This window comes from Lissotriton vulgaris, chromosome 2_1, assembly GCF_964263255.1.
Source record: "Lissotriton vulgaris chromosome 2_1, aLisVul1.2, whole genome shotgun sequence".
Classification (NCBI taxonomy): Eukaryota; Metazoa; Chordata; class Amphibia; order Caudata; family Salamandridae; genus Lissotriton; species Lissotriton vulgaris.
This window is the reverse complement of record NC_141687.1, coordinates 1,753,863,027-1,753,875,818: the sequence shown is the minus strand read 5'-3', so window position 1 is coordinate 1,753,875,818 and position 12,792 is coordinate 1,753,863,027. Positions and strand designations below refer to the sequence as shown.

General features: G+C 41.6%; 1 protein-coding gene across 9 annotated transcripts in view; it reads right to left on the bottom strand.

Annotated features, from left to right (window-relative positions):
* Nucleotides 1-12,792, bottom strand: part of CDHR5 (cadherin related family member 5) — a 423,620-nt gene that overhangs the window by 141,941 nt on the left and 268,887 nt on the right. For all 9 annotated transcript variants that reach the window (XM_086957775.1, XM_086957776.1, XM_086957779.1 and 6 more), the window contains 2 exons: nt 10,237-10,327; nt 55-152 (listed from right to left, as the gene is read on the bottom strand). In XM_086957775.1, coding sequence (XP_086813901.1) covers nt 55-152; nt 10,237-10,327 — 189 coding nt within the window. The remainder of the gene's footprint in view (nt 1-54; nt 153-10,236; nt 10,328-12,792) is intronic.

Here is a 12,792-nt window from a genome sequence, read left to right as displayed (position 1 = left end):
CATGTGGATCCAACAGGTGGTACAGATTTATAACAGCTTAGCCACGTCACTTACCATGACCTCCATAACCTTTGTCCCTAGAACAGTTGCCGGTCTTTGCATTGTTATATTTCCAGATTCGTGGTCAAGGACAAAAATGTTTTCTTCATTCCCTGGTGGATGAAAGAAAAGACAACGTGCTATCAAATAGTTTTTACTATTCATGTAAGGATGGTGAAACTACACATAAAACAATCTTTCTTCTCTGGTAATTTTCTATGTTTTGCCTATGTTGTCACAGTGATGATAGCATTCAGTAGAAAAAGAAGCTTCACCGTCTTACGACATTACCAATGTGCAAAAATAAAAACACCGTTAGACTGTTGGAAACCCCTTATGTGGCTCGTGATGCCTGTATGTCGGGTCAGGAAAGTGAAAACGTAGGACTGGAGAGTGGGGAGCCCCATAAGGAAGTAGGAAAGCATACACCTGTATGAGAGAGAAGACACATTTGTGGAGGAAAGTGTTGGGAAGAAAGAAAAATGTGTAACTTGCACACCAGTAGAGAGATGTAATGGTTGAATGTCCATATTCATGGTAAGATTTAAAAAAGTCAAAGCATTTATGATCAGTAAAACAAGCATTGATGCTACCAAATGTCTGGCACTTGTGTTGTTGTTTTTTAACAATGTTACAGCTATCATACAATAGGAGAGGGATGTGACAGCAATACAGTAGCAGCACAATCATCAAATGTATTAGCGTTGTGGAAAATAATAACTTTCCCTTCAAAGCTGTGAAACTTCACCTCTTGTGAGAGTGAGGAAGGTTCTGCACTAGGATGGTGTTTATGCTGCTAAACTCCTGCAGTTTTATGTCCCATGCAGGCAGGGCAGGACATCTGACTGTGGGAATTACCTGTCACCAGTCAGTTGCCTGTTTTAATGCTGGCACTTAGGGCTGTACTCAGTCACCAGGTAATACTAGACGCTGCACTGCTTTGCAGCAGCACTAGGGGGCAGATTTATGCCAGACTTGCGGTACTTTTGCGCCGCCGTTGCGTCACTTCTGTCACGCAGCGACGGCGTAAACCCTGCGCCATGTTACTACCTACTTACATCGTGACGCATCTATGAAGATGCTTCATGGTGTAAGGCCCTGCGACACATGAAACCTGCGTCAGGTTTCATGTGGGCGTTTCCACGCGGGGGGGGGGCGTTCCATAGCAGGAACGCCCCTGAAATGTGACTCAGTGAAATCTACAAGATTTCACTTAGTCACTTTACCAACGCTGATGCGTCAAAACCCTGCGCCTGCTTGTAGCAGGCGTAAGGCTTGACGCACCACGTTACAGATAGGGCAAAGTTGGAATAGTGCTGGAGTTGCGTGCCGCACGCAACACAACTTCAGCACTGCGCCAACTTCACGCCCTAGATACGACACGCATCTGTTTATTCCTGCGCCATGGTGCGCCGCATTGTAAATGCGGCGCATCATGGGTGGCGCAAGGATAAACTTTCCTGGCGCATCTCTGCTGATTTGCAGAGATGCGTCAGGCAACATGAATCTGCCCCTGAATATTTTTCCCACTGCTGGAAGTCCCGCCCCTTTGAGGCTTTGAGGTGGTTGGGCATCACTTATGCACGGTTGCTTGGCGATGGTGGTAGACTTCTCATTGCCCAAGTTCGTTTCATGGTGAGTGAACTCGTTGTTGAAAAACATCCAGAAACTTCCTCAAATAATGACATCTATCTTTGTTCAGAGAAAGACTGTCTCTTATAGATACTAAAAGGCACATACGTTTTACTCTATTTCTTTTTACTTTTTTATTAGCTGACTCTATCTCAAGATAGACACGGTCTGAAGTGATTAATTTGTAAAAGGGTATCTGCAGGGCCCAAAGAGTTGTTCAGAATCCTGTGGCTGGTGTTATCGAAGGTCAGGGTGCCGAATGCCAAGGCTAAATGCCTTAATTTAACACCATGTACCTTTAGTCCACCACCCTCACTCTTGGTGGTTTTTTTCATCCCTGTTTCCTACTATTGTCACTGTTTCTCATCTTTCTCTTCCCTATTTGTCCTCCCTTTCATGTTTTTCTATCTCTTGCTCAGGATCAATCTTTGTAGATCTCAGATTAAGCACTGAGCCAATCTCTATCTTTTTTACCTAACAATTTGAATCAGAAAAAAAGATTTTGTCCAAAACTGATGTGAAAATAAATCTATTGAAAGTCTTACTAAACTGTAAAGTGGAAAGGGCCTACGGCCACAGCTAATCAGGCGAACCACTCTTAAGGACAACGCCACTCACTGGTTACCATTCAGACTCAGACCGAGCGGCACGATGTCCCATTATTTAAACCCTCCACAACGCCCGGCCTCAAGGTGTGCATGACGACCGGGCACCCTTGCAGGACTTGTCAGGTGGGTCTCTAATTTTGCCAGGGATGTATAAATATAAAATCTGCAAACTTAGGGCCCCATTAGGATGGTGGGCGGATTGCCCCCGCCGGCCCGGCGGGAGCAATCCGTCCGCCATCCCTGTAGAATAGACCCCCGCCATATTACAATGGCTGGGAGGTCCGCGGTGGACGGAAAGACCGTCTGCCGCTTTTCTGCCCGGTCGACTGGGCGGAAAAGGGTTCAATATGAAGGCAGTGTCTGAAAGACACCGCCAGCCATATTAGAATGTGCATTTTCCAATGCCTTTGCCACTGAAAGGCATGCAAATTCTGCTTGGGGGGCCCGTTGCGGGCACCCATGTACTCCGGGGGGGAGGGTGAAGGTGCAACCCCCCCTGTCTTTCAAAGAACAAGGCGGCAGGCACCGTTGTGCTTTGAAAAGCACAACATGCATTTTTAGCATTGCGGCTGGCGGTGCTTTCACCGCCCGCCGCAATGTTAAAAATACGGGATGCGCCTGCCAGTGTAGCGGGCACATCATAATGGGGTAAGCGGGACCGCCGCTAGCATTGCAGGCGGTCCCATTCCCCACTGGTTTGGCGGGCGGACTAATGTGTCCCTTAGTGTATTTCACCAAGATTCTGAAGTTTTAAAATATATATTTGAGGCATAGAAATCCTGCAAATGCAGAAGAAAACCTTTATCAGCAGGATAATTCTGATGATAAATAAATCTTGCTGCAAAATCCTTATTAAACTAATATTTATTTTGAAGACTTTTCACCTGGCATAGCCACTTTGTGGAGCAGACAACCATCACTAAGTGCGAGTATGTCAACGAGGCATTACTATGTAGGCAGAATTCTCATTTTTCACATTGTTACTTTTTCCCAAGTCAAGACTAGGCAGTCCTCCTTTCACCTTGATTTCTTCCTGATGTTCTATAGAATAATAGATGGGTAACTGTGAATTACAGGGATATTATTTACTAAGAGGTTCTGAGTGGCTTCAAATAGACAACTCGAGTGAAGCTCGAGTTGTCTATGATGAATGTCAGGTAGAACCCCTCAGTGAAAAACATCCCCCGTAATTCACTTTTTACCCATCTATAATCTTATTTTATGCATGGCCTTTGTTGAAAATGGTCATAATCAAAGGGAATGAATTACATGTCTTAATATTCCAGGGTCTTCAAGGTTTCTTTCACAAAGACTCTCATTCACACTAGCTACGGGTGCAGTGTATGTTAGTTCTCCGCCCTATTAGTTTGTTGAATAGCATTATCATTGGGTCAGTTGAAAGTGACCGTCTTTTGCTTATTTCCTCAGATTTTTGCCTTCGCCACCCTATTTGTTTTGTTAGCTATTACGACTCTACACACTTTACTCCTGATAACTAATGTTCTCCCTCCCAAACGGTAACTAGTCACACTATCGAAAAAAAACATATCGACTGAACAGAATATCGAGTTTTCAATCGCGGCCCCTAGACTCTGGAACACCCTACCTAATCACATAAGAACTAGCCCCACTCTTCTTCAGTTCAGAAAAAAACTGAAAACATGGCTTTTCAATCAGAAACCCACATCTCTGCACTTCCTGTTTAGGGTGAGACTTCAATGCAATTTCAGCGCCGAGACGCCTAAGGGTAATTGTACGCGCTCTACAAATGGCATTAAATAAATAAATATAGAATGAACCGAATATCGAATTGCAAAAATGTATTGGTGCAGAATATCAAAATGCAGGTAAGAGACATCGAATTCCACAATATCGAGGTTAGTAATATTGATTTTTTTGTGTGTGTTTTAAGTATTAGTTAATGTGTTAAAAGTATGAATTTTTTGTGTAATGTATGTTTGAATTTTGTAAAAGTAATGAATTATATGTTAATTAATTTTTGTGTAATTTAATTCTGTAGTGGGTTGTGGGTTTACAGGGGAATAGGATTGGAAGTAATTTAATTATAATATATATTTTTAGCATTATTTAGAATTAATTATTTATATGTTAAAACATCTTTGCATAATTTCATTCTGTAGTAAGTTGTGGGTTTATAGGGGAATAGGGTGGGAAGTAATTTAATTGAAATAAATTAATTCATTATTTTATTAATTAATAATTTAATATGTAATACGTTATATTGTTAATTATGTTATTACTTTATTAATAATTAATTATAAATTGATTAATTATAATTAATTGGTTATTGTGTTAATTGTGTAATATGTTTATTAATTGGTAATTGATTAGATATGAATTATTAACAATTATTTTGTAAGTATGTTAATTAATTATTTTGTTAATTGTAATTTGTTAATTCATTAATTGTTAATTAATTATGTTAATTTATTAATATGTTACAATATTGTAGGTGATGTTTATAGGAGAAAATGGTGGGAGGTAAAATCATTTTTCACAAAATAATTAATTGTTAATTAATATTAGTTATATTTTAGGAGTGGGTATGTTCAATTATTCCCCTAAGCTATCCAACACTTTCCTGACTGTTGCACTCACTGGAGTGGGAATAGTAGTTTTTACCCTTCCGATATCCAACACCTTCCCTACTGTTATCCAGCCCTCACTCTACTGTTGCACTCCCTGGAGTGGGAATTGTAATTTTTACCCTCCCTCCCGCTATCCAACGTTTTCCTACTGTTGCACTCACTGGAGTGGAAATAGTAATTTTCACCCTCCCGCTATCCAACGCATTCCCTAATGTTGCACTTACTCGAGTGGGAATAGTAATTTTTACCCTCCCGCTATCCAACACTTTCCCTACTGTTGCACTCACTGGAGTGGGAATAGTAATTTTTACCCTCCCGCTATCCAACGCTTTCTCTACTGTTGCACTCACTGGAGTCGGAGTAGTAATTTTTACCCTCCCGCTATCTAACGCTTTCCCTACTGTTGCACTCGCTGGAGTAGGAAGAGTAAATTTTACCCTCCCGCTATCCAACGTTTTCCCTACTTTTCCACTCGCTTGAGTGGGAATAGTAATTTTTATTTACCCGCTATCCAACATTTTCCCTACTGTACCGCTTGTTGGAGTGGAATTAGAATTTTTATCTTTTACGGTATGCAATTTTTTAATATTGTTATATTTAATGTAGTGAAAAATATAATTTACATTTTTTTTCATTTTAATGTTTTAACGTATTATTTATAATTAATTTTTACATTTATATTATAGTTTATTTATAAATATATGTAATTATATCTAAAATTATGTTTTTAACATATAATTAAAAATATTAATTACTTTTTAATATAATTAAGTTAATATATATGTATAAAAAATCAAAATGCAAATTTATTTTTGAACTTACATTTATTATTTATTAATTTTAAGGTTATTTAAGTATTTTTAAGTATGTTTTACTTAATTATAGTCATTATTTCATTAATTTTACATTACTTTTAGACAAAACAAAATCGATATTTTAGTAAACTAAATTATTTACAACAGAATTTAGGATTCAATATTTTTGTACTTACCTGTTTGTAGATAGGAATTCGATATTCTGGTAGTCGATATTTTGTCAGCGATATTCTGGCAGCTCAATAGTTTGATTGTCGATATTCTGTCAGTTATCCCTTCCAAACATGGTAAAATTGGTATAAACCTATTCAACACATTTAATTTACTTTTAAGTCCCTAGTAAATGATACTACATGTACCCGGGGCCTGTATATTAAATGCTATAAGGGGGCTGCTGCACTCATTGTGCCATCCACTCCAGTAGCATTGTAAAACATATCTTCGTCCTGCCACTGCAGCCTGAATCTCAGTTTTAAAACTGCCATTTTGAAGTGACACAATAAACATTTTGCCAGGCATAAACCATCATTTTTATTACTTAGAAGTCACCCCTAAAGGAGGCCCTAAAGTCTTATGGGCAGGGTGGGTGGCATTCAAACGGTAGGGCATGTGTGCCTAAGTTTTACATGACCTGGCAGTGGAAATACCCTAAAGTTGTTTATCTCTCGACAATGTTTGCTTCCCATAGACTAATACTGGACTGCCTTCTTACATTTATGTAGTGATAACTTCAATGTTCATTTTAAATCCTCTTTAATGGCAAAGTCAGATTTTAAATTACTATTTTGAAAATGTGACCTCTAGAAAGTTGGAATTTTTCTTTCTGCCAATATCCTAGGTCACATGACTGTTAATAGCTCTCCTGGGTTGTGAGGGGTATTCCTTACAGACAGGGGAAATAGGACATAGGGGTGGGGAAGGGTGATTATCTCTAGAGCAGGATAGCCTGAGGGGTCCTACCCAGCCCTTCCTAAGCTTCAAAGGGTAGCCTGAGGGTTGTATCCAGCCCCTCCCTGACTTCAGATGATATTTTCCCTGTCACTGGCTAATGCTGCTCACATCTGGGCCAGAATAAAGCCAAATCCACTGGAAAGGGGAGAACTGACAAGAACCAGTTTTAGGGTTAGACAAAGGGACGTTTCCTCTACCACAGGCTGGCGCTGGATACAAAAGTGACACCCTCAGAACCTGAAATCAGAACACTCCCCATGACCTGAGAAGATTTAGGGCCCGATGTAGGTACCAAATACCGGTCGGAAACGGGCGATTTCGGCCGTTTCCGACCGGTATTTGGCCTACTGAGATGTAGGGGACCTTTTTTTGTCCGAATCGGTATTTTACCGATTCGGTAAAATTACCGAATCGCAAAAATACCGAATCGGTAATTTTACCGATTTTTAAATTTGGGATGTAGATGGGACTACTTTCTGTCCCACAGGGCCTTCAGATTCGGTATTTTAACACCCAATCCAATTGGGTGTTAAAATACCGAATCCAGGTGTGCATGCACATGTGTGCATGCACACCTATGCCATGTGACAGACAGACATGCCCTTAGGGCATGTCTGTGTGCCACATGGCTCAGATGCCTGTTTTGGGGGTGCTAGAGGGTGTCAAAGTGACACCCCCTGCACCCTTGCACAAATCGGTAATTACCGAATCGGTAATTACCGATTCGGTAATGCCCATTGATTCCTATGGGCTTCAAGGCCCATAGGAAGCAATGGGGGATACCGAATCGGTATTTACAGAATCGGTAAATACCGAATCTTACAGATTCGGTATTTACCGAATCTGAAATACCTACATCTCCCCCCCTCTAATTTACCACTTCATAAATACCGATTCGGTATGATTCGGTATTTATGAAGTGGTAAATGTAGATTTACCTACATCGGGCCCCCTTTATGGGCGGAAAATCCGTTCCGCTCGCAGAATTTGCGGATTTCCGGCAATTTCGCGATCCGCGAATCTCGCGAAATTGCCAAAAAATCTGCAAATCCGCTTGCGGGCGGATTTTTTTTCTTTTTAAACGGAGGCAGGCATCTTCATGCAGGGTAGGATTCATTCTGGCACCTTCTCCTGTCACAAAAATTAAACCTCAACAGGAAGCACTTACATATATAAATAAAGCAGGTGCCCAAGTTGAAGCTCAAATTCAGTAACACATTCATCAACCCAAAAAGAATTGTGAGGTTTGTCGAGGCTGGGCAGGTGTGCTTTCTCCCCGTATCTACCGTCGAAAATAGCAGTGATGCCTGATGAAGGCCTCTGCATCCTTCACTTTCACGAGTGCAATCCCCGTGCAGTTTCTGTGTCCAGGAGCTTCTTTCTCCTCACCTGCTGCTCTGATCGGTCTCTGACCTTTTAGACACACAAAAGGCATGTGAACTCGCATAGAAGTCCCACCCGTTTGGTCCCGCCCACACACTAGCGGTGTGGACCGTCTTCCCGCCATTTACCCACTATAATGGACAGCTCACTCAAGGGACCCCTGCGCCCCTCCGCGTGATGGCATAGTAATACACACATGGTCACTGGAGACAACTCCTCTGGCCCTTTCGCAGCTGCAGTGTTGGAAAAGCACTATACATTTACCCAACAAGCTAGCACTTACTGTTAGCCAGTAGAAACAGTAATTTGTGCAAATCCGCGAGTTCGTGGATTTTTCACAAACTCGCAGATTGTTTGGGCAATTTCGCATGAATTTGCGGACCGCAAATCCGCAAAATTCACCATAACTTAGAGAAGATTCATAAAAAGGATGGAACTGCTGTCTGAAGAAGGAAGATTGGATGAGCTTGCCTTGAGCCCAGCACACCGGAGGTCGACCAGTTGGCTGACAGGGACACATCAAGCTTTCAGAGGCATCCTGCTTTTCAGCTGACCAGACCCCACTGAACCTGACCAGGTCTCCTTTACTACCACTGTGTGAGTGAGTGCTGACCCTCAAGTGCTGTCCTTAAGGTCCTGTACACTGGCTGGAGTCAGAGTGTACTCCTGCGAGCTCAACTGAACGTTTCACCAGATACGACTCGGTGCAGAACAGTGCGAGGCTTTGCATAACAGCACCTCACAGTTCCTAATCGGGAGCTTCACCAGGTCAGGCACATAACAGTGCAGGATGTAATGCCTCGTACCTCAGCACCTTATAGCTCCTGCCATCACTGGTTCCAATGCAGAATGGCACTGGATGAAGCCTGGCCTTGCACTGGTGACTCAACTGTTCCGATGCTGCGCAATGTGGCGCCTCGCATCACAGCACTGCACAGCCCCCACATCAAGCAAATAATGTAAAATTCTAAGCAGGGTGTACCTGGTATGTACCTGACCAGTGCTCTGTTTAGTGTAAACGTTTGACTTTGCCCCTGTCCGACCTGACTAGATACCTGCAATTGGTGCTGTGCACCTTTTCGCCAATATTTTCACCTAAAACTTTAAAAATTAATAACTCCGGGTATACTGATTGGGATTTTGTTGTTTTGGTGACATTTTATTTAATAAAATATCTTCTATTATTCTAAGTTGGTTTGGGATTCTCCCTGTGCTATGTTTTCTCTTCATTATTTTTTGAGTGCTGCATAAATACTTCACACATTACCTCTAAGTTAAACCTGACTGCTTTTGTGCCAGAGGGTTAAGCACAGGTTTATTTTTTGACTGTAAGTGACTTTTGTGGTCCACCTCCTTCAACAAATAATCCAATTTCTTTCAGCTCCCCAAATCATCTGTCCCTGCTTTCAAGTGCTACACAGGTGCAGAGGAGTAATTGGGAAGCCATGCATAAGATGGCCTCTCCTCTTTGAACGAAATGTGAACACATTACTTGGCATCTTTAACCAACTCTTACAGCCTTCCCTGCTTTCCTTTCCCCACCGTCTGCTGTTTTCAGTCAAAGCAGATGGCAGCCTGACCTTGAAGGTCTATATAAGGTCAAAAACGTTGGTAACAGCATTGAAGGCGCTAAATGGAATTAAGAACACAAGTAAAACTAAGCTTGTCTCTGGCCCCCCACTCAAGATTATACAGAAAAAGCTAGGCCTGTGCAAAATTTTAATTAAGCTGGTGTAATTGGAGACATTTTAGAAATTATGCATTACTCTTGGGAGGCAAAATTAGTAAAATGGCGCGATTACGCCAACATGAGTAATTTCAGTAATTACTCATTACTCTTATGATGTGTAATGAATAGAAATATGCCATTATGCCAGAATGAGCCATTAAGAGGAATTTGGGGCACAGGAACAATAAACTGAGGGAGAGCAAGCGGCTTCTGTCTACTGCTGTTTGTGACATGTACCATTTAGCGCTATTTTCTTACCACAAAAAGCATCCTTTGGCCCATTTTGGACGCTATGGTGAATTTTGAACCAAGGAAATATGATAAATGCTGGATTACTCTTCTCAAACAAATCTGCATGAATACAAGTCATTTTGCAGTAATTACGAATAATTACACTAGAGAAAATTATGTCAGTTTCGCCCACCCCTAGAAAAAACACATTCTGGAAGAATGGCAAATTGATCACTTACCTGAAATTATTTCATAACGGATGGCACTATTGATTCCCCTGTCTCCATCAATCGCGTAAAGGGGCCCGGGCATCAGTACTAGGGCACCTGTCTGTGATGAGATGGGAAGGTGGTCAAGTATTGGGAAAAATCCGGAATGTTGGCTTATTAAAGGGCTGTACCCCCACCCACACCCTGGTGTACATAACTACCTACCAGGAATAATACTGTGTAAAAGAGGCCACTTCCCATACAGCTCTAACATGCACAAAGCCTGATCATAGGGCTCATGGACGTCATTTAGGAGTCAACAGGGGTCGCAGTTACCCCTGGCACTGAGTTTGCGACCCCTGGCCTCTGAGTGGCATAATTGTGACTTGCACTGTCAGAGTCCGACTCTGACCTTGTTGTCTGCTCATTTTATCACATTAATAGTTAATAGTGGATTAATCACTATTAGTGCAGTAAAAAGTGGAACAGCAAGATCTGGACCAACACTGGCATCTGAGGTAAGAAAAATGAAATGGCTTTAAATGTATGTTGTGTGCATGCATGCGTGTGAGAGTGAGCTTGTGTGAGGGAGCATTTATAAGTTTGAGCATGTATGTTTGCATGTGAGATCATGGGTGTCAAAATGAGTGAGTAAGTATAAGTCAGCTAGAGAGTGTTGGAATGAGTGATTCAGGGTGAGAGTAAGTGCAAGACACTAGGTAAAAAAGAATGATTGCAACTGAGTGCTAATGAAAGAATGAGTGTGAGTAAGTGAATGCAAGTGGAGCTGTGTTGTTATGCTTGCAAATCCGGGGTTAAACCAGGCCTTCGTGTTGGCGTATAGAAGCACCCTTGTCCAAATTTCGGCACTGGCATACTGGAGACAATGCTTGCACATGGGATACCCTCAGCAAAATGCTAATGCTGGCAAACTGTAGGTATATTTTGGCACAGGGCACCCATAAATAAATGCCAGCGCTGGACTACCCGAGGAAATCCTTGGCATAGGTAGCACCTGTGGTGAATTGCTTGGTGATGGAGCATTGGTGGAAATTCTTGACATATGGGAAGTCAACTGTGACAATATCATGGGGCCACCCATGACAAAATGTGGTCCACGACATATTAGACATAACCTTTGACGTGTGGTACATTCACAGTGGAAGAGAAGTAGTATTAGGAACATTTCAAACAGGCATATTGTATGCAATGTTTGGGCAAAAAGGTCCTCCACAGCAAAATGCTGGTCCTTGAAATTGAGGACATTTTAGACATAAGGGGACGCCCGTTGGACAATTTAAAAACATAATTGGGTGAACTCTTGGGGGCTGTCAGATTCTATTAGATAGCCATGAAAGGATTTGAATACTTACTGAGTGATTTTTCACAGCCCATGGCTGTACTCCCCTAGAAGAAGATAGCATATTAATTGTGCAATTATTATGCAATTTCAGCAATTTTAACTATTGTGATGTCATCGGGATTAGGGACATGTGACATCACTTCTTGGGACAATTCAGGGCCAACGGTGATATGATATCACTTCTTGTGGCATCAGTAAGGTCAAAGAGTATATTATGTCACAACCACCACCCCAGGGATTTTGGTGAATCGACGTTCATGATAGGCCTCGGAGCACAAGTGACATATTTTCGAGATTTTGTTCAGCAATTCAGCTACCTTATTTTACCACAGACAGGTGCAGAATAATAATGAGATCATTCCGCAACACAAAATATGATCTCGAAATATATATGCGTAAACTCATGTCAAGCAGGATAAGGACTAAGAGCTACCTACTGGGCAGGTAGTATATTACACCATATCACAGATTCCCCATATCACAGATTGCATTGTGTATGCATGTATACACTGTTGGTTAAGTAGTCACTTTTTCATGAGTCCTCCCTGGCTGAAACAATGGTCTCTGTATGTACTCTTACTTGTATTCCCTGTTCTTGTATTGCTTCAGATCAAGGATTCAGAGGTGCACTTGAGTGTTTACATGTATGAACCCAGTCGCCAGATTTCAGTCCGAACCCCGAGTTGTTCCCCATATTGCTCATCGCTACTACATTGAAAGTGTGACAACATAAGCCATCTTCGCACTTTGAAAATGTTGCAACACTTTTTTGAAGGATTTTTCCTCACAGCTCTTTTAGAACTTCACAACCTTGTAATGTTGTGAAGTTTGCAAAGGTGTAAAACTTCACTATATTTACAGGAAATGTATAAACGTTTCAACTTCACACACCCTTATTCCATTGGTCCCAATTTGGCTTTCAATTCTAATCCACAACGATGACACCCTTGGTATGCGATAAACTGTTACCATATAGGAAGGCCAATCGCCCTAGGAGGAGCTATCAGACACCCATACCACTGAAAACTCAGAACAGGCGGGAACTCCTAGGGTGCTGCAGAATAAGAGTCCATACCTTGAAAGCATAGAGCATCCTCATAGTTTGCTAGACCAAGGGGTATATCCAAACAATATATCAAGCCATGGACCACAATATTTGACTATTTAAGTAGTATCTGACTCACATTGTACAATGTATATACCAAGCAGGACCTTAGCTCTTA